Source organism: Ahaetulla prasina, chromosome 4 (genome assembly GCF_028640845.1).
Source record: "Ahaetulla prasina isolate Xishuangbanna chromosome 4, ASM2864084v1, whole genome shotgun sequence".
In the NCBI taxonomy this organism is placed as follows: domain Eukaryota; kingdom Metazoa; phylum Chordata; class Lepidosauria; order Squamata; family Colubridae; genus Ahaetulla; species Ahaetulla prasina.
Genome location: NC_080542.1, coordinates 23,162,170 through 23,187,638, shown reverse-complemented (window position 1 = coordinate 23,187,638; position 25,469 = coordinate 23,162,170). Strand labels below are relative to the sequence as shown.

Sequence of the window (25,469 nt, the reverse complement as noted above, 5' to 3'; positions counted from 1 at the left end):
TGAACACTTTCAGAGACAGATCACAACTATTTATTAGCACATGATAAACAATGAACAGCATTGCTGTAGAATAGAATAGAATAGAATAGAATAGAATAGAATAGAATAGAATAGAATAGAATAGAATAGAATAGAATAGAATAGAATAGAATAGAATTTTTTATTGGCCAAGTGTGATTGGACACACAAGGTATTTGTCTTGGTGCATATAATAATAACAATAACAATAACAATAACAATAACAATAATAATAATAATAATAATAATAATAATAATAATAATAACAATAATAACAATAATAATAATTTAATTTGTATACCGCCCTTCTCCCGAAGGAATCAGGGCGGTTTACAGCCAGAATAAAAATACAGCAATACATACAATATTAAAAACAAACATTAAAAAACTTACTAAATTTGGCCTAATATTAAAATATGCTCTCACTGTACATAAAAGAAAAGATACGTTCATCAAGGTACATTTACAACACAATTGATGGTCAATATATCAATATAAATCATAAGGATTGCCAGCAACAAGTTACAGTCATACAGTCATAAGTGGAAAGAGATTGGTGATGGGAACTATGAGAAGATTAATAGTAGTGCAGATTTAGTAAATAGTTTGACAGTGTTGAGGGAATTATTTGTTTAGCAGAGTGATGGCCTTCGGGGGAAAATGTTCTTGTGTCTAGTTGTTCTGGTGTGCAGTGCTCTATAGTGTCGTTTTGAGGGTAGGAGTTGAAACAGTTTATGTCCTGGATGTGAGGGATCTGTAAATATTTTCATGGCCCTCTTCTTGATTTGTGCAGTATACAGATTCTCAATGGAAGGCAGGTTGGTAGCAATTATTTTTTCTGCAGTTCTAATTATCCTCTGAAGTCTGTGTCTGTCTTGTTGGGTTGCAGAACTGAACCAGACAGTTATAGAGGTGCAAATGACAGACTCAATAATTCCTCTGTAGAACTGAATCAGCAGCTCCTTGGGCAGTTTGAGCTTACTGAGTTGGCGCAGAAAGAACATTCTTTATTGTCCTTTTTTGATGATGTTTTTGATGTTAGCTGTCCATTTTAGATCTTGCGATATGATAGAACCTAGAAGTTTAAAGGTTTCTACTGTTGATACTGTGTTGTCTAGTATTGTGAGAGGTAGAAGTCTGGAAGGGTTTCTCCTAAAGTCTACCGCCATTTCTACTGTTTTGAGTGTGTTCAGTTCCAGATTGTTTTGGTTGCACCACAAGGCTAGTCGTTTGACCTCTCGTCTATATGCGGATTCGTCATTGTCTCGAATGAGACCAATCACTGTTGTGTCATCTGCGAACTTCAGTAGCTTAACAGATGGATCGTTGGAGATGCAATCATTGGTGTTCAGAGAGAAGAAAAGTGGGGAGAGCACACAGCCTTGGGGGGCCCCTGTGCTAATTGTACAGGTATTTGATGTGATCTTGCTTAGCTTCACCTGCTGCTTCCTGTTTGTTAGGAAGCTTGTGATCCACTTACAAGTCTGTTCCGGTACCTGTAGGTGGTTTAGCTTAGTTAGAAGAGTGTCTAGAATGATGGTATTGAATGTTGAACTTAAGTCTACAAAGAGGACCCTTGCATAGGTGTTTGGAGACTCAAGATGTTGTAGGATGTAGTTTAGAGCCATATTAACAGCATCATCTGTTGATCTATTTGGTGGTAGACTTTAGGAGAAACCCTCCCATACTTTATTTTATTTATTTTTATTTTATTTTTCATATTTATATACCGCCCTATCTCCCTAGGGACTCAGGGCGGTTCACAGGCAATTAAAATACATATAAATACAGACTAAAACAACGATTAAAAAACTTATTCTATAGCCAAATTATTAAAAACAGTATAAATAATAAAAACCCATTAAAACCAGTAAATTTAAAATCTAATCCAGTCCCGCGCAGATGAATAAGTGTGTTTTAAGTGCGCGACGAAAGGTTCGGAGGTCCGGAAGTTGACGAAGTCCTGGAGGGAGTTCGTTCCAGAGGGTGGGAGCCCCCACAGAGAAGGCCCTTCCCCTGGGTGTCGCCAGACGGCACTGCCTAGCTGATGGCACCCTGAGGAGTCCCTCTCTGTGAGAGCGCACGGGTCGGTGAGAGGTATTTGGTAGCAGTAGGCGGTCCCGTAAATAGCCCGGCCCTATGCCATGCCCTATGCCCTATGCCCTATGCCATGGAGCGTTTTAAAGATTGTCACCAACACCTTGAAGCGCACCCGGAAAGCCAGAGGTAGCCAGTGCAGTCTGCGCAGGATAGGTGACATGCGGGAGCCACGAGGGGCTCCTTCTATCACCCGCGCAGCCGCATTCTGGACTAACTGAAGCCTCCGGATGCCCCTCAAGGGGAGCCCCATGTAGAGAGCATTGCAGTAATCCAGACGAGACGTCACGAGGGCGTGAGTGACCGTGCATAAGGCATCCCGGTCTAGAAAGGGGCGCAACTGGCGAACCTGGTGGAAAGCTCTCCTGGAGACGGCCGTCAAATGGTCTTCAAAAGACAGCCGTTCATCCAGGAGAACGCCCAGGTTGAGGTTCCACCTCTCACAATACTAGACAACACAATATCAACAGTAGAAACCTTCAAATTTCTAGGTTCTATCATATCGCAAGATCTAAAATGGACAGCTAACATCAAAAACATCATTAAAAAAGGACAGCAAAGAATGTTCTTTCTGCGCCAACTCAGTAAGCTCAAACTGTCCAAGGAGCTGCTGATTCAGTTCGACAGAGGAATTATTGAGTCTGTCATTTGCACCTCTATAACTGTCTGGTTCGGTTCTGCAACCCAACAAGAAAAACACAGACTTCAGAGGATAATTAGAACTGCAGAAAAAATAATTGCTACCAACCTGCCTTCCATTGAGGACCTGTATACTGCACGAATTAAGAAGAGGGCCGTGAAAATATTTACAGACCCCTCGCATCCTGGACATAAACTGTTTCAACTCCTACCCTCAAAACGACGCTATAGAGCACTGCACACCAGAACAACTAGACACAAGAACAGTTTTTTCCTGAAGGCCATCACTCTGCCAAACAAATAATTCCATCAACACTGTCAAACTATTTACTGAATCTGCACTACTATTAATCTTCTCATAGTTCCCATCACCAATCTCTTTCCATTTATGACTGTATGACTATAACTTGTTGCTGCCAATCCTTATGATTTATATTGATATATTGACCATCAATTGTGTTGTAAATATTGTACCTTGATGAACGTATCTTTTCTTTTATGTACACTGAGAGCATAGGCACCAAGACAAATTCCTTGTGTGTCCAATCACACTTGGCCAATAAAAATTCTATTCTATTCTATTCTATTCTATTCTATTCTATTCTATTCTATTTGCTCGGTATGCAAATTGCAAGGGGTCTAACAGCGGATCTGTGATGGTTTTCAAGTAGGAAAGCACTAGCCTTTCAAAGATTTTCATGACTACAGATGTTAAAGCAACTGGTCTGTAGTCATTCAGTTCCTTGATGGTGGGCTTCTTCGGCACTGGGATGATGAGGTGGACAAAGCATCTCCAAACACGGTGCAATGGATATCTGGCTTCAAATCTTATTTTGCATAATTTGTCTTCCTGTGAGATATTAAAAGAAGCTGGGGACAAGCTGCTCAAGGTTTTGTAGGACAGGAAAGGATTTCGAACTTTATTCGTTTTGCCCAACTCTATTGCCCTTCAGATACTTTGAAATTCAACCTGTCCCATTTCAAAACGCGCTGAGGATTCTGGGAGTTGTAGTCCCAGCGCACAGGAAGGTTGAAGAAATCCTATTCAGAAAGGGAAACGTGTATAAACTCCGAATGGTTGTATCTGAGCAGTGTTTTGTTTTTCCTGTCAAAACTTCATAGTGTCCCCCGCCCTGTGCATTATTATCAGTACTGTATCAACATATTTATTTTTCGTTCTCGGTTTTAATTAGATACATCTTTGCCTGGTGGGCGGGATTATTTTTTTCCTTTGACCAATTAGGACCCTGCCCGCTTTGTTTGAATAAGAGGATTAAAAAGGCTTTCCTCGTTGGCCACTTTGTCGTCGTCCATTGGCTGCACGGCCACCTGAATTGCAATTTCTTACGCGAGCCCGTTTCGGCCACGCTTGCATGCTATTGGCAAAGCTTCCCATCAATCGAACAATTTGAAACCCGCCCCTGGTCTAGTTCCTTCTCACAACCGTTAGTAGATAAACCATCTTCCCTTTAAATGCCACTTTGCACAAGCGTTCATATTCAAATTCCTCCAATCAAGTTCCATGGCTCCGCCTCCCTACTACGCCTATCCCCATTGGCTGCCGACTGTCGCGGACATTGGTTGTCAACGGTTCTCAGCGAGGAGAGGACCTCAGAAGGGAGGGGGGGTGGACTGGACTCCCTCCGTTCTAATGGGCCTGATTGGGTAGCCGGGGTTCTAAAGGGGTGTGTCTGATATTGACCGAGGGTTATAAAATCGTTTGTTGGTCAGAGGCCACCCTCATTAAAGTGAGGGTGGCAGAGTTGAGTTGGGGGGGGTGTCACAGAGGGGAAGCAGGAGGAAGAAGAAGGGGAGGTGGGGATGACGGGGAAAATATTCTAAAAATATACATTTGCAAACTTCCTAAACAAGAAGATCCAGCATCCACTCAGTGGGGGCTGTCTGAACCCCCAAGTCAATTAAGGATAGGTTCCTTGATCAGAAGGAATCTGAGTATCGATTAAGGCGCGTATGTGAGCCCTCCAGAGATCAGGATAAATCGTGGTACTTTGCAACTTCTGTGCAGACCCAACACAATGGTGAGTGGCTTTTAGTGCTGCATGTCCTTTCCTTGCCCACTTGTTCGAAGTTTGAAATCTTGGTCTTTGGGACTCCTCAGAACTTGGGTAGGTTACATGGGTAACTTTTGGGATGTGGGTAAACCTTAAAGGATGGTGAACTTGAACTCTTTTCCAAAAGCAGAAATGAGCTTACATGGTTGTGCTGTGCAGGCACATGTGTAAGTGCAAAATCCAGTAGCATGGAGTGAGTGTCTTTTTTGTGCCTGAGTATACTGCTTCTAACTAGGGGCAAAAATCCCGAGCTGCTTTATGCAAGATTTTGTGATCTTTGGGCTTCTAATGAGCATTAGATTTCTACATTGAAAATGTGTAAACAGTTATCAAATTTTATTTTGAGACAGGATGGTATCTTTCAGTATTGGATACAGAGCACTTCTCAGATCTACTGTACGTTGATCATTAAATTGAGTAAATGATTGTGGGGTGGGACATAATAGTATTGCAGGAAAATGGACCCAGATAACTGGTTTTGAGATGTGGCATGGCCTTTAGTCTTTCTGAACATTCAGTTAAAATTTTAGATCTCTGCAGTTTAAATAGTTTGAAGAAGATTAAAGTTTGGTTTAGACACTATGGGCTGTCCATGAAGTATGTCACATTTCAAACCAATGCTTGAAATTTCTTTACTTCTTAATTTCTTTGTTCTAACTTTATTGTCCCCTCTGAGCTCTTCTTTATTGATACAGAATATCATCTGGATAAGCGTTTTTCTTTCTTTTTGGCAGGCATCAAGGTAACTGCATGCTTTCTTTCTGTCAGGTATGAGAAGTTGCCCCTTTTCTCAAAGGAATATTCCATATTTGAGGGATCCTTGGTGCTTTCTGAGCTTGCTAGTGATAGTGATGATAGCACTTACGATGTCACTTAGTTTGGGTAAGGAAATGTCTGCAAGAAAATACCAAGCTCAGAGCACCAAGGACTCCTCATGTCAACCCTGAGCTACAGATATTCTTTATTCCATATTTGTCAACCTTTTCACTGATTAGCACTGTAAATGTGGGTTGCAGTAATCAAAGCTGTGAATCTTGATGGCTTTATTAACAATATTGTTTTAAGATCAGTGTTAGTCTTTTAAGTCTTTTGCTCTGATATAATCCACTTAGGCCATCAGCTCTCTCTTCAGTGCACAGTTGTATTTGTGTGCACTATTCCACATATCCTTTCAAATATTTTCTCTCAAATCTGCACAGTCTTTGGGCTTTTGCATGCTTTCAAGTGTATTTAAATTTGGCCTTTTCTCAAGGGGTCAGACTTGGCAAATAATATATGCAGTGGAGGGGGACTTCACTGAAGATTGAAGGTGCCTGTGGGTGTAGGACTGAACTAAGATTCTCTGCTAACTTCACCCCTGGGCATTTGGATTTCATTGAGTGCTTTTTTAAAGTGTGTACAAAAAAAGGGACGGACAAAGCACTTTTCTTGTACAGGTAGTCCTACTTAGTGTCCATAAAATGGCCTACCAGCTTGGTTGTTAAGCAAAGTGAAACCAGGACCATGATTTTATTTCAACTTTTCTTTGCTTTACAGATTTGAGAAATATACGCAAGGATGGGTCATTAAGTTACATTTTCATCACTGTTCCAATTGTGAACTGTCACTAAACAAAGACGAACTCTAACTTAAAAAGTTTTCTTGGCTTATATCGGCAAACTGGTAATGTTAGGATAGGAAACCACAATAATCTTGCCTGGATACTTGATATCAGGGATATTAAACTGGCAGCCCATGGAGCGGATACGTCATGCACAGGCCATGCCCACCCCAGCTCCACGAATGGGAAAAAACACCACAAAACGTCACGTGACGGCAACGTGACACCTCAAGTTTGACACCCGTGTTTTATATTATTCTCCTTGCTGGATTTGATTATACAGTATTTTTTTTTTTTTGCTTTTGCTCTGAAGAGATAGCATTCTCATAACATCCAGAGTTATTCTGCTTCTGTTTATACAGTCACTTCATAAGTCACTGATATATAAGACAGGTGCAGTGATTTGTACCATCATTGATTATAGATTGTTGTATTGTAACATTTCTTTTTATAGTTGGTCTCTGAAGAGAATCAGATTTTGTGGGGACAAAAGGTTCCTAAGGAAAATAAGTAATAAAGAATACTGTTGCTCAGGCATCAACAGCAGCTCTGTAGAGTATCCTTTTCAAATGTCAAACTATGTATTAAGGTACTGTTTTTCATTAGGATAGTTCAAGGCCCCAAGAATGTGTGCAGCTGTATTTACACTTTGGCAAAGGGGTATTTTAATGTACAACCCATGGTTGTTATATTGTAGCAATGTTTCTCACCATTCCACCATCAGGTGTAATAGCTTTTGTGGCAATGATACTGAATTAATGTGGAATTAAAAATATAGAAAGGAAGGCCCATGTCAAAGATAAACCATGGCTGGTCTTGAAATAGAAGTAGCAAACTTTCAGGGAAAGCAGAAAAGTCATGGTACAGAAGGCCCTGCTCTTTTCCGTATTTTATTTTCATTTTTTTTAAATATAGTTTTTAGAACTAAACCGCTTTCTCAAAGAGGCGAGCCATCAAACAGTATTTTGAAAGCGAAATACAGTACTATTTCAACTGTCAAAAACATGTAGTTCGTCTTGATTTGTCAGGTTAAAAATGCCAATTTATGAAATATTTATTTGAGATTCTAGAACTGATAGCGAAATATAGTTGGACATACCTATACTGCAAGACTATTGCCTTATACACTGTAAGCCGCCCTGAGCCTTCGGAGAAGGGCGGGATATAAATGTAAATAAATTTTTAAAAAAAGTGAGAGACTGAAGGTTTCTATATTCTGATGTCACAAAGTACAGGAAGTTTCCCTTAGTAACTCTTGTGTAGTGTATGCTGTCCATTTAGTGTTTGCAGCCAGGGAAATCCCTTGAAATCTTTCTGAACTTCTTGTGATTTTGTATAGTTGATGTAATTTAGTAAAGGTAGTCCTCAACTTACAACTACAATTGAGCCCAAAATTTGTTGAGACATTTGTTGAATGAATTTTGTCCCATTTTATGACCTTTCTTGCCTCACTTGTTAAGTGAATCACTTCAGTTATAAGTTAGTAACCCAGTTATTAAGTGAATCTGGCTTCCTCCTTGACTTTGCTTGTCAGAAAGTTGCAGAATAATAATAATAATAATAATAATAATAATAATAATAATAGTAATAGTAATAGTAATAGTAATAATAATAATTTAATTTGTATACCGCCCTTCTCCTGAAGGACTCAGGGCGGTGAACAGCCAAAATAAAATACAAAAGGAACAATACATACAATACTAAGAACCACCCTTAAAAAACTTATTCAAATGGCCAAATTTAAAATACAATAACACCCTATAAAATTGACAAAAATTTAAAACCCATAAAATCAAATTAAAAATTTTTTAAATCAAGCCAGTCCAGCAAGGCAGAATAAATAGGTTTTAAGTTCGCGGTGAAAGGTCCTAAGGTCAGATAGTTGTCGAAGTCCAGGGGGAAGTTCGTTCCACAGGGTAGGAGCCCCCACAGAGAAGGCCCTCCCCCTGGGGGCCGCCAGTCGACATTGTTTGGCTGACGGCACCCTAAGGAGTCCCTCTCTGTGAGAACGCACCGGTCGTTGGGAGATAGAGGACGGTAGTAGACGGTCCCGTAAGTATCCCGGTCCTAAGCCATGGAGCGCTTTAAAGGTAGTAACCAATACCTTGAAGCACACCCGGAAGACAACAGGTAGCCAGTGCAGTCTGCGCAGGATAGGTGTTACATGGGAGCTCCGAACTGCTCCCTCAATAACCCGCGCAGCCGCATTCTGGACTAACTGGAGTCTCCGGGTGCTCTCCAAGGGGAGCCCCATGTAGAGAGCATTGCAATAGTCCAAGCGAGAGGTAACGAGAGCATGAGTGACCATGCATAGGGCATCCCGGTCCAGGAAAGGATGCAACTGGCGGATCAGGCGAACCTGATAAAAAGCTCTCCTGGAGACGGTCATCAAATGGTCTTCAAGGACAACCGCCCATCCAGGAGCACGCCCAAGTTGCGCACCCTTTCCATCGGGGCCAATGACTCACCCCCAACAGACAGCCGCATCTGCAGCTGACTGTACCAGGGTGCCGGCATCCACAGCCACTTCGTCTTGGAGGGATTAAGCTTGAGCCTGTTTCTCCCCATCCAGACCCGTACGGCTTCCAAACACCGGGACCGTACTTTGATGGCTTCGTTGGGGTGGCCTGGGGTAGAAAAGTACAGCTGCGTGTCATCAGCGTACAGCGTACAGTTGGTACCTCACCCCAAAACCACTGATGATCTCGCCCAGCGGCTTCATATAGATGATGATGAACATGATCTTGGGACACAGCAATGGTCATAAGTATGAAACAGTTACCAAGCATCTGAATTTTCATCACATGATCATGGGGATACTAGAAAGGTTGTAACCGTGAAAAATGGTCGTAACTCACTTTTTTCAGTGCAGTTCTAACTTTGAATGGTCACTAAATGAACTGATGTAAGTCAAGGACTACCTGTAAGTGGTGAAGCTTCTCTAGATGTTACAAAATTCTGACCCTTGTTCAGTGCGAGGGATAGGTGGGTGCAAGATAATTTTCTTTCCCCTCATCACTACAATCCAATTTTTGTATGATTGGCTATATGACACATGAAAGTTTTACACTTTCAGATGGTACTTGTGGAACCTTGCAATACAGCTTTCAAGTTTTTATTTTAAAATTTGTTTTTAAAAAGTTTTAGAAGTCTTAGAAGTTAGATGTTGGACATTTTTTAAAAAAAACAACTGCAAAAATCACTGGATGAATTCTAGTGCCTGAAAAAGGTGGCTGATTATGAAAAAACTGTATTTGTTTAAAGGGAGAATCTCTTCTGTCAGAGGTGTGCAAAATATTTGGCATTTGAAACAGTCATGTGGCATTCAAAATGAGCTTAAAATACTTTCAAAGTGATAGTCTGCCTGTTTCAAATATTTATTATGCAAAATAGCGTGTTTCAAATTGTAAATTACTGTATGTGCCATCCCCTCCCATCCTCTCATGTGTGTGCACACACACAATCCTTTAGCCTCATGGACATCCCAAGAGACGAATAATAATAATTTAAATTATTTATGATCATTGATTAATAAGAACCTGTGGGATAGATTAAGTTCTGAATAAGTGGCACAAGAAAGAATTTGAATTTGCTTTGCCCTGATTCTAATCCAACACTTTAATGCAAGAATAGGGTGCAATTCTGCAACCTGGCAGGCAGCAACTTGAAGACATGGAACAGATAAGTTTAGCAATAATGGGCTATCTTACTGCAGACTTGTACAACACATAAACTCATCCCCACATACAGCTTTTTGCTAACCACCTATAACAAGACTTCCTGGATGCACCTCTGTTCTAAGCATTGGCATCTTACTGATTATATCATTGTCAAGAGAAAAGACAGGCAGAGTTAGCAAGACCATGTGTGGTACCAAATGTTGGACAGATCACAGGTTCAATGTCTCCAAAATGAAGCTTCACATCCAACCCAAGTGGTGATCACTAGGAAGCAAGACCATGGAAAAGGGTTAATGGGGCCAGGATGGAAGAACCCCAAGACAGCTTTAGCACTGGCTGAAGGTTTAAAACTAAGCTTGCTGGCCTATATCTTGCTGGCAGTGTTGAGGTTCAATGAGAATGAGGACGGCTTTACTTCCTAAAAAGCATCACCTTTGATGTGTATTAGCTGCCAAGAAAAACGCCTTTAACAGCATTTGTAGAATAGTCCAAAATAAACTGCCTAAAGTACAAGATGCCTGGCGGAGCACCAAGGCAAATAAAGTATTATATTCTGAGGAAACCCACAAGAAATGGTTCTGTGAAGGCCTTAAAACTATCTACAGGTGTCAGTCTCTGGAATTTGCCCCTCCTCAGTATAATATAAAACTCATTACAGGTAGTCCTTGACTTACAATCACAACTGAGCCCAACATTTCTGTTGCTAAGTGAAACATTTGTTAAGTGAATTTTACCCCATTTTATGACCTTTCTTGCTACAGTTGTTAAGTGAATTACTGCAGCTGTTAAAGTAGTAACACTACTGTTATGTGAATCTGGCCTTCCCATTGACTTTGCTTGTCAGAAAGTCACAAAAACCTGATCACATAACCCTGGGACACTGCAACTGTCATAAATATGAATCAGTTTCCAAGCATGCATATTCTGACTACAGATTTTGACCATAAATGTGAAAAACAATCATAAATCACTTTTTCAGTGCCATTGTAAGTTTGAATGATCACTAAACGAACTGTTGTAAGTTGAGGTCTACCTGTGTAGAGAAGGCTCCAATCCTGCAGAGATGAGCTGGACACTTTAGAACCATCCTCAACTGAGTGTCTATTAATAGTGAGGTGATACAGGATTCCCCAGTTGAAGTATTCCAGTATTTGGAGGCAAGGATCCAGGCAGGTTAATTCTGCTGACTTCCGGCTGTCTGCAATTTGGCAGTTCAAATCTCACCAGGCTGAACTTTGACTCAGCTTTACATCCTTTTGAGGTGGGTAAAATGAGGACCCAGATTGTTGGGGCAATGTGCTGACTCTGGTCACCGCTTAGAGAGGTCTATAAAGCACCGTGAAGCGGTATATAAGTCTAATTGCTATTGCTATCCACTCCTCAGGATAAAGATGCATCCCATTGTACATTTCTACAAGAGGAAAGGCAATGGATGAGTATGTGATAACCACTGAGTAATCTTGGTGTTTGGTGTGTTGCACCAACAGGAGCAGAATCATGGATTCTATAATTTTTGTTGACCTCATGAAAGCCTTTGATACATCAGCTACTAAGGCTGTGGAGATATCACGGCAAAGTTCAGCAGCTCCACCGTATATAGCCAGAAATAGTCCTCGATTTATGAGCTGTTGCTTAGCGACCATTTGAAATTCTATGTGACCAATCTGGGGATTAGTGGATTCAAAATTCTGACAGTTCTCCCTACCCCCCGCCCAATGACCATATTTCAAGCATTCTGGCAACCAAGCTGTATTTATAGATGTTTGCAATATCCTACAGTCATATGACTTAATTTTGTGACAGTTTTGCCAAAACCTGGCATTTACGTTTGCCAAAATCTGCTCATAGCAAATTATGGGTTTCCTTTAATGACTGCCACAGTAAGTCATAAAATCATCTGTTATGAGTTATGACCGTGATGGGCAGGTTCCATTACAGTTGTAACGCAAAAGACTTTGCATAGTACAACAGTTCCATAATGGCAGGATGGCCAGAGGGTTGGATGGCAGAGAATCCTCCAAGGTATAAGGGATGCGCCTGCCTGCTCCTCATACACAAAATCCAAAATCACAAAAAGCAAAAATTATATGTAGCAGCTCAGTTTGGTTATCTTGGTAGCAACCTCTCCTCACTAGTGATATTAACTGAAAAATAGCAAAGGCAAGTTCTGCTTTCAATAGACTGCACTCTGCTATGTGGGAGCATTGAGTCCAGGAACAAAATTGAGGGTCTACAGAGCCTCTGCACCCTTTCATTACCCTTCTGTGAAAACGCAGACTGGTTATTGAATGCATGCAAGACAACTCAACCATTTCTACATTTCCTGGCTTCACAGAATGTTAAGAAACAGATAATTAAAGTACCAGGCACTAAAGTTTTCTCTAGAGAAGAGGTCCCAACCCCCCAATCTGCAGACCGACACTGGTCCACAACCATGCCACAAACCGGGCCACTCAAACAAGTGAAGCCCCATCCGTGGGCTGCAGGCAGCACACAAAACCACGTCCCCTTTGGTCTGCGAAAAAATCTCTCTCCGTGGAACTGGTCCATGATGCCCAAAACTTTGGGGAACACTGCTCTAGAGCAGGGATGTTCAGCATTGGCAATTTTTAAGACTTGTGGACTGTAGCTCCCAGTATTCCTCTGAGAACTCTGGGAATTGAAGTCCACAAGTCTTATTGCCATGGTTGGACATCCTGTCAAACTCAGGGCTCGGGGCTGGATGCAGCCCATGGGGTGCTTAGATCTGGCCTGTGGGGACACCCTGGAAACAGCAAAGGACCGGCTCGCAGTGCCTCTGCCAGCGAAAACGGAGCTTGAGAGGGCTGCATGCAGCCCTCCTAAGCTCAGTTTTCGTTGGCAGAGACCATCGCAGCCGAAAACTGAGCTTGGGAGCCCATTTTTGCTGGCAGAGCACTCAGCAGCCACAGGTGCCCCCGACATGAGTGATGCTGAGGTGGTCACGCCCACTCCAGCCCCCCTAGGTCAAACACAACCCTGATACAGCCCTCTATGAAATCGAGTTTAACTCTCCTGCTCTAGAGCAGTAATGGCTAACTTCTTCCGGACTGAGTGCCCAAAGCACGCATATGTGTGCGCGAATGCACATGCATGTGCCTGAATCCCCCAAATGCAATGTGTGTGTGGCCCCCACGCATGCACTCAACCCCCTGCACGTGCACATGTTCCCCCCACACATTCTCATGCAGCATCCCTGTATGTGCCCTGCCACCCCTGCACATGCACACATGGCCCCTGCATGTACCCCGCCTTCCATGCATGAGTGCGTGGTCCCCCCGCACATGCCCACCCCTGCACATGCACAGCAGAGACCCAAAGACAAGCTGGCTGACACACACGCATGCACAGCGGAGCTGAACTGGGACGACGGCTCGCATGCCCACAGAGAGATCGCTGCGTGCCACCTCTGGCCCACATGCAATAGGTTTGCCATCACGGCTCTAGAACATCAGTCTACATACCGCTGATGAGCCTATGGGCAGATCACATCATTAGGGCATACCAGTGGTGGGTTTCTACCATTTTGCCCCAGTTCGGGAGAACTGGTATGGCGGTGGTGGGAAGCTCCGCCCACTCACCTGGACATCATCATGGATGCTCTGTGCACGCGCAAAAGGTTATGTGCAGAAGCGCTGCGTGCGAGTGCTCCCGGTTCCAAATCGATAGCAAAGGTAAGTGAAACCCACTACTGGGGCATACCCAAGCAACTCCTTTTTGAGGAATTCTCTTGCTCACCTGCAGGGCAGAAGGAAAGTTACAAAGATACAATAAAGGCCTCCCTGAAATTGCCTGACATAGCCCCAATCACCCAGGAACACAAAATCATTCTCCATAATGGCTGTCAAGCTTACGAAGCGAAGTGTGCTGTGGAAGCATAACATAACATGAGCTACACAGGTCTAGAGCCACCAGTGTAAAACAATGTCCTGGTACATGTTGGACAAACAGGTGTAGATACAGTATCTACACCTGTTTGTCCAACATGTGCCAGGACATTGTGCTCTAATTAACATGACCTGTCATCTTTGGACGCGCAATGTGATTAATGATGTTGAAGTTTTATTGATAACAATGCACAAACGACAATTGAACACTGACCTGGCTTTCCTTCACTAACCTATTTTTTTAGGAGAATAATGTTACAATGATTATTACTATTAATGTCCCTACTGCTTTATTATTTACAAGTAGTTCTCAACTTACAACAGTTTGCTTAGTGACTGAAGTTACAATGGCAGTGAAAAAAGCAATTTATGAAAATTTTTCACAAGTATGATCATTGTAGCATCCCCATGGTCATGTGATCAAAGTTCAGATGCTTGGCAACTGGCTCACATTTATGATGGATGCAGTGTTCCTGGATCATGTGATCACCTTTTGTGACCTACTGACAAGCAAAGTCAATGGGAAGCCAGATTCACTTAACACCCGTGTTACTTAATAACTGTAGTGATACATTTAATAGCTGTAGCAATAAAGGTCATAACATGAACCAAATTCATTTAACAACTATCTCACTTAGCAATAGAAATTTTGGGCTTAGTTGTGGTTGTAAATCAAGGACTATTTGTGTTTAGTAGATTTATAGCCATCATTTTAAATTAGTTTGGGTAGTTTACAACAAATGCTTTAGTACAGTGGTGAAATCTGAACCGGTTTACTACCGGTTCACTGGTTGCACGTGTGCGCTGCGCAGTGCGCACCACGCACCAAATGCAAGGTGTGTGCATGCGCAGTGCACGCCAAAAGGAGGAATGGGGTAAGTAGAAAAGCGCACGGGGTGGTGCTGGTGGTGATAATCAGCTGTGGCTGAATAGGTTGGAAAAAATGCTTTTAAAAGTAAAAAAAGGCTCTGATGATCAGGCAGCTCATCTGGGATTGTCAGTGCCTTTTTTTTAACCTTTTAAAAGCATTTTTTAAAAGAAGTGGAGAAGTGGGCGACCGGGCATTGGGTAGGCCAGGAATTTATTATTATTATTTTTTTAATTGTTTCAATTTCTATACCGCCCTTCTCCCAAAGGACTCAGGGCGGTTTACAGCCAAAGTAAAGACAGTTAGTACAATTTTTAGGACCAGTTTAAAAGGAAAATTTAGAGTTGGTTGAAGAACTTAAAACCAATAAAACCCCTTATTAAAACCTCACTAGGCCAGTCCTGCACGGTGAAACAAAAATGTTTTCAGCTCGCATCGAAAGATCCGAAGATCAGGGAGTTGACAGATACCTGGTGGTAACTTGTTCCAGAGGGTCGGTGCCCCCACAGAGAAGGCCCTCCCCCGGGCGCCGCCAGCCGACATTGACTGGCCGACAGCACCCTGAGGAGAACCTCCCTATGGGAGCGCACTGGTCGATGGGAGGTCGCTGGTAGCAGCAGGCGGTCCCGTAAGTAACCCGCTGTAAGGGTTATGTATTGGTTCTCCGAACCACCCGCTGCCATTGCTACCGTCTGAACCGGGAACATTTCACCCCTGCTATAGTACCATATATATTCACTTTTTTATTTAGTCCTTTTAAAACAGTTACAGCTAAGTGAGTTAATGTTTCTTAGTGCGTAAACTTAACCTGTGATCTGAAGTGTGGACCGTGATAGAGGGGTCTCTGCATTAGCAAGGCCCCAGGGGCTCAAGAATATATCACCTATGTCTAACCATCATTAGAAGTTCTATTTACTCTTGGTTTGAAGTTTGGGTGGACTTTTTTTTTTTTTTTTTGGATTTCATGGATTACAAACCAGGGATGTAAAATTGGTGGGAAATACTGATTCTGGGCTATCTCTGCAACCATATAAATCCCTTCCCGTTCTCTTCATGTAATTAGATGCTTATTTGCTAATTAGAATGAGGTATTGCACTCTTTTGCATCAGTGTTCTTTTAAACTTTTTCATTTTCTTTTCATTAATGAAAAGAAAACATCTAAAATATCCTTGCTCTCTAGTTCATGCATAGCTCTCTTGTTAATTACTGAAACAAGGGCTTCCAATTACAAGAGGCTACTAATTCTTGCTTGCTGGAATGAGCAGGTGAGCTTTATAATTAAAAGTTTGTTTAAGGTTACATGTGGGTATTTACATGTCTTACAAGATGAGTGGTACAATTTAATAGGTAAAATGGGCTCTCTGGGGTTTGGAGGTGGTAATAGTTTAAAAGTAAGATGTTCATAAATAAATGTTGCCTTCCATATATAGGTGGCCCTAACTTAAAACCATAATTGAGCCTGGAATTATGGTTGTAAGTCCTGCTGGTTGTTAAGTGGGTTGCCCCGTGAGTGCTTTTACAACCATTTTTGAGACAGTTGTTAAACAAATGCAGTGTAAAGTGAATATTGCTATTGTCCACAAAGTAAATACTGAATCCTAGCAAAAAAAAAAAGTTGTAAAAAAGTAATCATATGTTGGGTCCCTGCAAATCGCTGGTTGCCGAGCTCCCCTTCCATAGTCATGTGATCATATGACTATGGAAGGGGCAGCCATAAGAACATGAATCTGGGTCATAACTAGCCCTGGAGAGGCCCATTATAACTTCAAACGGTCACTATTGTAAATCGAGAACCACCTCTATCAGGCATATTGATGCTGGGTGTTGATAGGGAACAGTACATATTGGAAATGGATGTCCCATGTTTCATGAGTTATTTGGAACTACCGATGGAAAACCCAGATAAACTTGAGAAATGGCCATGCACGATGCTGCTTGCATGGCCTGCGTTGGGGTTTCAAAAGTGAAGCGTTCTGATTCTTATTCCAAAATGACAAACATACAAGAAGCGTCATTTTTCCTAACATACTTAAAGAGATGCAACTCTGGGATAAGATGAGAAAGGGGTCTTCTGACTGGGAGGGGATGATGCTGAAATGGAACCATTGTCCTCTCCCTCTGCCCTCTCTGTCTCCCTCTCTTTCTCCCCCCTCCCCTCATTTTTCTACACCTCTTTCTCTCTGCTTCCATTTTCCTGTATTGGCAGTAGACATCTGGAGTTGAGAGTTATTCTTGCTAGACATTTGAACAGTCAATTTCTGAATTTAGTCTGTAAGGTTACAGGCTGCCTATTCCTATCTTAGATAGACAAGGAACCCTGGAGCAAGTAGCCCCAGGTATCCGTTCTAATGAGTAGAATAGAGATGTTATTTCTATTGAAACAGGTTCTGTCTTCCCATCTAGAGGTGGAGGCTCTTGAATCTGTTGGTCTCACTTCATGTTTTTTCCTTTTTATTCCTGAGTCAGCCTTAACTCCTTCAAAAGCAATAATGGACAAATACAAATCCTAAAGAATTATCCTTAGAGGGTGTATATGAATAAAGATAAAATGAAACATTTACTTGAAAAGATATTTTAAAAGTATGCTTTGATCACTTAGATCAAACAGCCTTATACATTTGAATGATTAAATGTAGATTTTTTAAAAAATCTGTACAAGGTTTGTTTTCGTAAGTATTCTTTGAAGAAGACGTTGCTGGCCAAAACCTATTAAGTCCAGAGAAAAGGTGTTACAGTGTCATGGAAAGTCTTATAGGTATGTTTTGGTCGGTGCTGTTTGGAACATTTTGACCCTTGCTGCATCCAGTAATTGGCTTTTAGACAAGAGCCAATATTCTTTCTTTTATTCTCCCATCTCTCTCACTTCTTCAGAATTCCAATGTTGAAAACCTGCCTCCACATGTGATCCGGCTGGTCTACAAGGAAGTCTCCACTCTAACTTCAGATCCACCTGAGGGCATCAAGGTGTTCCCCAATGAGGAGGACATTACAGATGTGCAGGTCACCATTGAAGGACCCGGTAAGAGAGGGTTACTTGAAGAGATTCATCTTTGGGGATTTCTTTTAAGGGTTGCATCTCAAAATTGAACAGTAGTGATTATGTTGCTCCAGTCAAAGAATCATACCAGACAAGGCAGCCCATTTTGAATTATTGGTCAATAGGAAGAAAAAAGTTGGCTGTTGGAAATGTGAGCCTTACTCAAGAAGATATTCCTCAAACAGATTATATTCCTTCAGTTTTAGACTATAATGGAGCCTGGCCATCGTGTTTGTAACTCACGTTGGTTGTAAAGAGAGCTAGTCACATAGCAAACATGATTTTACTTACTTTTTTGTGGCCGCCATTAAGCAAATCCATGGTTGTTACGTGAATGCTGGAGTCATTAAGTGAACCATTGGTTCACCATTGCTTTTGCTCAAAATTGGAAATAAGTGCTGTTTTTTGGCAGAATTGCTGTAAAAGGGATCCAGGGATCCCAAGGGATGGTCTGGTTTCCAAGTGCCAGGAGTCATGTGATCAGGGGGAGCAGCCTTCAAATCTGGATCATAAGTTCATCGGAACTGCTTGTAAGTCAAGGACTATCTGTGATGATAAGACCCCTTTTTCTTTTCTTCCCTTTTTAGAAGGTACTCCTTACTCTGGTGGCCTCTTCCGCATGAAGCTGATTCTCGGCAAAGACTTTCCTGCCAGTCCACCAAAAGGCTACTTCCTGACCAAAATCTTCCACCCCAATGTGGGTGCCAATGGGGAGATCTGTGTCAACGTCCTCAAGAAAGACTGGAAAGCAGAACTTGGCATCCGACATGTCCTGCTGGTAAGTAGTGTTTTTAACTAGGTAGAGCCCAGGATGGCAGATAGTTGACCCCAAAGTAGTTGTTTTATTCTTCTACTTAGGCATGTGCAGAAACACCTAGGGCTATGTATACATGTAGCCCTCAACTTACTATCACAATATCCCCAAACTGGCTCTCAGCGTACCAGCAAATTTTACAGAAAAATGTCAGTATCTGTCTTTGTATCTGTCTAGCCAAAACAAAATGGATCATATGGCAAGTGACCCAAAAGCATGTAGATTCATATAGTCAGAGATGTATAAAGTTAGTAGTTTGGAAAGTCTTCACCTTATTTGTTTGTTTGTTTGTTTAACAAATTTATTTGGCCAGCTATCTCATACATAATTCTGGGTGGCTAACAATTAAAATGGAAACAAAGCAAATAGGAACTGATGATGAAAAAACTTAAATAAATAATCCTATAGAAATGCAGAAGGATCTGAAGCATGGGGTTCATCTGAAGAGGCCCACAAACATCCCTAACCTGAAGTGTTCTGTAAAGAAGATTGGGCTAAAATTCGTCCAAACCTATGTGCCAGAGCAGTGGTCACCAACCGGTGGTCTGCGGACCACTGAGTGTCCGTGAGAAAATATTGGTGGTCCGCGGTGCATCTGGGTGGAGGAGCTGCTCGCGGATAAGCAATGGCCAGTCCTGTGACTAGAGCTCTGGAAGATGGGACTGGCCAGGCAGCTCATGGTGGGGCTGTAAATCTCCACTGTTGAGGGAGGTTCTGGCAATTTGTAACTTTGCAGCACAGGCTCGCCAGCTGGAATGAGATAATGATGCAAGGGGGGATGGCAGTGCAGGTGGGTCGAAGCAATGGGTGGCGGAAACCCCTGGCTGTTTCTTCCCCCTGCTGTAGCTTCCAGTCAGCTGAACCCACCAATGGCTGTCTCTGCCCCTCGCCCTCCCTTCCCAGTCACTCCTCGCCTGGCAAGGGAAGGGAGGGAATGGAAATTCATTCCATATTCCAGAGCAGGAGCTGGATCTCACGGCTGTTTCTTCCGGCCCTTGTGGGTGTTCCTGCACCTTGGTTTCTCGGGGAGACGCCTGACTTCCTCTCAGCCCCAAGACACTGGCTGGCCCATGAGATGATAGAGAGAAAGAGAATGAGAGAGAGAGAGAGAGAGAGAGAATGAGAGAGAATCAGAATGAGAGAATGACAGAAAAAGAGAATGAGAGCACTGCCTTCTTGGAAGAAGTGCAGGGGTGGAGCCAACAGGGGATGTCTTGCATTAAGTATTGACACCCCCCCAATTTCATGAGGTCAGCGCAGCAGGCGGCGGTCCTTCCCGGCACGCCTTGTTTCTCGGGAGCACTCCACCCCCCTTCCGCTTCTGCCCGCCTCCTCCTTCTCCCGGAGTCTCTGGGCTACTTACTCAGCCAGAGGGAAAACTCAAAGGGCGCTCCACCGCCTGGCTTGCCCGTCTCCCCGGGAATGTCGCCCACGGGGCCGCTCTCTTCGCAGCTCTTGCTCGAAGCCGCCTGGCTCTGAAAGGGAAGTGTGGAGAATCAGAATCAGAGAGAGAGAGAGAATGAGAGAGAAAGAGTGGGTGGGAGAGAGAGAGAGAATGAGTGGGAGAAAGAGAATGAGAGAGAAAGAGTGGGGGGGGGAGAGAGAAAGAGAGAAGGGCCGAGAGAGAATGAGAGAGAAAGAGTGGGAGAGAGAGGGGAGCGGGGGGAGAAAGAGAGAGGAGGGACAGTGCCTGAAGGATCTCATCCTGTCACTGGAAGTCCAGGCGCTTCAGCAAGCAGCGCATTGGATTCGTATTAGTGGTCTGCGGGATTTAAAATTATGGACTTGGTGATCCCTGAGGTCCAAAAGGTTGGGGACCCTTGTGCCAGAGGACCGATTGACAGTGATTAAAAGGATATAATTGCAGTTATTGCTGTTCAAGGGGACCACACTATTATTGAAAGAAAGGTTTAAAACTTTAGCTTCATGCCAATATGTTGCTTTTCATCATTTTCATGAATAAATAAATGAATAAGTACGGGTTTAGATATTTGTTTAGTTGGCTTTTGGGGCTTTTGTAGAGGACAGAGCATATTTTAGGATATGTTTATTAGAAATAATGACAATTCAAAGGAGTTGGAAAACATTTTAGTGTGCATCTGTGTGACTTTCTTCAAAATAGCTCATGGAAAGATTTGGAATGAGCTGTTGAGGAAATTTTTTTCCAAAACTATACAGCTAATCCTTGAGTTGCAATAGTTCATTTAGTGACCTCTCAAAGTTACAACAGCATTGAAAAAAATGACTTACGACCATTTTTCACACTTATTACTGTTGCAGTCATGTGATCAAAATTCAGATGCTTGGCAACTGGTTCATATTTATGACAGTTGTAGTATCTGGAATCATGTGATCCCTTTTGTAGTGTCTGGAATCATGTGATCATGTGAACCTTCTGACAAGCAAAGTCCATGGGGAAGCCAGATTCACCTAACAACCATGTTACTAACTTAAAACACTGCAGTGATTCATTTAACAACTGTGGCAAGAAAAGATGTAAAATGGGGCATAATTCACTTAATAACTATCTCAGAAATTTTGGGCTCAATTGTAAGTCAAGCAAAACACCCTCTTTATTTAGGGAGCTTTGGGAGACAGAAATAATATTCTGTTTTGCCCACTTAGTTTCCAGATGAAAAACGCAGAGAATGGCTGTTCAGTATTTACACATAGCTATGTGGAAGAAATAAAAAAAGGTTGCATGTGGAAAGAAGCATTTGAAATAATTTAGGAAATGTTTTAATTAAAAGACTTTTGCATTATTGGATTACTTTATAAGATAGGTTCTGGTTAATTTCTATGCTGGTCTGGTGCAGCTTTGCCTTTAGGAATGAAGAAGAGTATAAGTGGGTCTTAAACATTTGAAAATGGTGCCTCTGAGCTTTGGTAATTTGTAGATAAGTTTGCATTTAATTAAACACTTAAAAGCCACACGAATAATCAACTATAAATTTGTAAGTCATTTGTAAACTGCCAGGCATCCCTGGAGATTCAATGTTATACAAATGTAATAAATAAAGGAAAATCAATAGTCATTGGTGAACTCCATTAAGAACAGCCGACGCAGCTCACAAAGCTTAATTCCTCATTTTTCCTGCTGCAGCAAGAAGGGGGATTTTAAAAGCCATGTTTTGTCCTTGTCCAACTTCTATACTGCTTCTTTCAGCACACCTTTCCAGGTCCTGAGTTTCAGATTCTAAAATCCCAGAGCTGAAGCTGAAATATGGCTTGGGGCTGTGGGATGATACCCTTGTCTGCAAAAAGGAAATGTATAACCACCAAAAATTTGGATTCAAGTTTCAGGGTTTGAAATAGTGATAGCGTTGTAGAATTCATGATGCTTCTCACACTTGATAAGGCAGGAGAGACAGAGGGCTGGATTGAAACCAGTCAGAACTGAAGAAGCTGAGAAGCGAAACGTCTTCAAGGAAAAAAAGCGCCTTTGGGACAACTCTGAAATGGAGGACGGAGAATCTCCATAGACATTTAGCTGGTTTGAAAAGCTTTCCATTGATTGAATCTTCTGGATAAAAGGAAGCTTACAAGTCAGGGAATCTACAAGGGTTGGGGTGAAAATTGCACGATTGTGGTGGGCACAGTGTTATGATTGAAGCCCCGCCCTTTGTGTATAGGTGTGCATTACAAAAAACTTTTCAAAGGGACAGAGTTATGATCACAGTGTTTCACCTGCCATTTTGCAGATCAGGACTGGTTTGACTTTCCCCACCACTGATGTCCCTACGTATGGGTTTAATTCTTTAGCCGTTGATCTACCACAGTGGCCCCCAGTGGCTGCCCAAAAGATTGGGGGCTGCTGTGGTAGAGGCAAGAGAGATAGAGGGCTGGTTTAAAATCTATCAGAACTGAAGAAGCTTCTTGGATGAGAGGCGAAACATCTTCAAGGAAAAAAACAAAGTCCAGTTACCTTTTGAATAGATATCTTTGAGACAAGCATGACTTGGATGACTGAGAATCTCCATAGACATTTAGCTGTTTTTTCCATGGACCGGAGGGGGCATGGTTTCATGTGCTGCCTGCAACCTGTGGATGGGACTTCGCTCGTTTGTGCAGGCCAGTTTCTAGCATGCTGCACCCCTGGTGCTGGTCTACAGACCTTTGGTTGGGGACACCTGATCTACCAGGTTAGCTAAGTGTGCTTTCCTCACAAATAGAGATCGATTCTGGAAGACTAATGCACTTGTGAATGTGTGCCTGTGTTGTTCCTAGCTCTGTTTTTATTTTGCAGAACCAAAAAGACAGTGGGAGCTAAAATATTAAATGTTTTATCTTTTTTAACTCTTGATTTTTGCTATTTGTACAGGGGAAATTGTTTTATAGGGGGAATGGAAACATTTTAAGAGTAAAATAGTATACCCTTTTTAAAAAACTAGTTGAGCAATCAGATTACCTTACTGTATATGGCTGTGTGTCCAGTTATGCCACTGAGGTAAACCTTGTTCCAAGAGAGCAAAATAGAATAACAGTGTGCCATAGAAATGTAAAGATATGAGATGGAGAAAAAACATATAGCTAAATGTATTTTAAACCAGTACATCTCCCATGCCATTTTATCTTTGAAAACCATCCTTGCTCCCACTACATCCATACACTGCTTCATATGCTGCCTTTTATGCTTTAAACCTGCTATCTTTGTCTTTTTAGAGCTCTTATCAAGTCCTTCCAGCCATGACTTCCTTAACCTTTCCTTTCCTCTCTACTGAAACCTCCCTCATATACATTAGTACCTCGATACTCAGCTGCTTTGAAACTCATCAGATTTGGTACTGAACATATTATGATGTGAAAATTTTGTCCCAGTGCTAATTGTTTGTTTAGTACTCAAGGCACAAGCTAGAACTTGTCATTTTTGGCTGCTTTGTGACTCACTACTACATTATTCTTTATGGGGAAAAATTGTTTGGTACTCACCATTTTTGATACTTTTTGTGCCTTCTAGAACCAATTAATGATGAGTATAGGTAGTCCTTGAATTATGACCACAATTGAACCCAAAGTTTCTGTTGCTAAGTGAGACAATTGGGGGGACCGGACCTAATGGACATTACGGAGACCTGGTTGGGCACAGAAGGGGGGGTTCCGCTTACTGAGGTGTGCCCACCAGGCTTCCGCGCATTCCATCAGCTGAGGGCCCAGGGTAGGGGTGGGGGGGCTAGCGGTTGTCATCAACGGGTGTCTGGAACCGAAGGAGGTCGCTGTCCCGCAGATAGCCGGTTGTGAAACCCTCCTAGTGAGGTGGGGCTGTGGGGTGCAGGTGGGCTTGCTGATTGCGTACCTGGCTCCTTGCTACGTAACGGCAGCCCTGCCTGAGCTGCTAGAGATGATAGCCGGGACGGCAGTTGAGACCCCCAGTTGAGACTTATGGTTCTGGGGGATTTCAACTTGCCGTCGGCGGGCGAATCATCAACGGCAGCTCGGAAGTTCATGGCTTCCATGACGGCCTTGGACCTGACCCAGGTAGTTAATGTCCCCACCCACACCGGGGGTAACACACTGGACTTGATTTTTGTCTCGGGACAGTGGCTAAATGATCTGGAGTTAGGGGAGTTAATATCCCAACTCCTGTCATGGTCAGATCATTTACTTCTTCAGCTAGACTTTCGAACCACTACACCTCACCACAGGGAGACGGAACTGGTTCGATGGTTCCGTCCCAGGCGCCTGATAGACCCAGAGAGGTTTCTGACGGAGCTTGGGCCATTTCCGAGGAACTGGCGGCCGCCTGGGAGGAGGAGGAGGCTGGTTCCTTAGACCGCGTTGTGCCTTTGCGGCCTCTGACCCGGCGACGAACTCGACCAGCTCCTTGGTATAACGAGGAGCTGAGAGAGATGAAGTGCCGGAAAAGAAGCCTAGAGAATGCTTGGAGGTCCAGCCACTCCGAACCTGACCGAACACTAGCGAGGTCATATATTCAGACCTATCTAGTGGCGATCAGGGCGGCGAAACATAACTATTTCTCCGCACTCATCGCATAGGCAGATAATCGCCCAGCCACCCTGTTTAGGGTGACTCGCTCCCTGCTTATGCAGGAGGCTCGGGAGGACCCCTTACAGGGACGTGCTGAGGATTTTGTACAGTATCTGTCTGATAAAATCGCTCAGATTTGGGACGGTCTGGACACTGATTGGATAGATCCGGGTGGGATGGCGGGGACAAGTCTTGAGAGTGTTAGTTTAGGCTGAGTTTGATCCTGTGACTTCCGATGACATGGACAGGTTGTTGGGTAGGTTGAATCCCACCACATGTTTATTGGACCCGTGTCCCTCCTGGATGGTACTGGCCACACGGGAGGTTACACGAGGGTGACTCCTGAGAGTTACCAACGCTTCTTTGTTGGGGGGCATTTTCCCCGCCGCCTTGAAAGAGGCGGTGGTGAGGCCCCTTCTCAAGAAGCCCTCCCTGGACCCAGTGCATTAGCGAACTATTGTCCAGTCTTTTTGGCGAAGATTGTTGAGAGTGTGGTGGCATATCAGCTTCCTCAATACCTGGAGGAAACTGTCTATCTGGACCCGTTCCAGTCCGGTTTCAGACCTGGATACAGCACCTAGATGGCTTTGGTCGTGTTGGTGGATGACCTCTGGAGGGCTCGGGACATTGGTTGTTCCTCTGTCCTGGTTCTGTTAGATCTCTCGGCAGCTTTTGATACCATCGACCATGGTATCCTGCTGCGGCGGTTGGAGGGATTGGCGGTGGGAGGCACCGTTTATCGGTGGTTCTCCT

The 25,469-nt window shown here is 43.0% G+C and overlaps 1 protein-coding gene across 2 annotated transcripts in view; it reads left to right on the top strand.

The window, feature by feature from the left end:
• Positions 1-4,362: 4,362 nt before the first annotated feature.
• UBE2S (ubiquitin conjugating enzyme E2 S) overlaps positions 4,363-25,469 on the top strand; it is a 58,373-nt gene continuing 37,266 nt past the window's right edge. Inside the window, exons 1-3 of one of the 2 annotated variants that reach the window (XM_058182803.1) lie at positions 4,363-4,793; positions 17,752-17,899; positions 18,505-18,695. In XM_058182803.1, coding sequence (XP_058038786.1) covers positions 4,791-4,793; positions 17,752-17,899; positions 18,505-18,695 — 342 coding nt within the window. In that variant the 5' untranslated portion in view covers positions 4,363-4,790. The remainder of the gene's footprint in view (positions 4,794-17,751; positions 17,900-18,504; positions 18,696-25,469) is intronic. The other variant, XM_058182802.1, reaches the window with a different exon arrangement.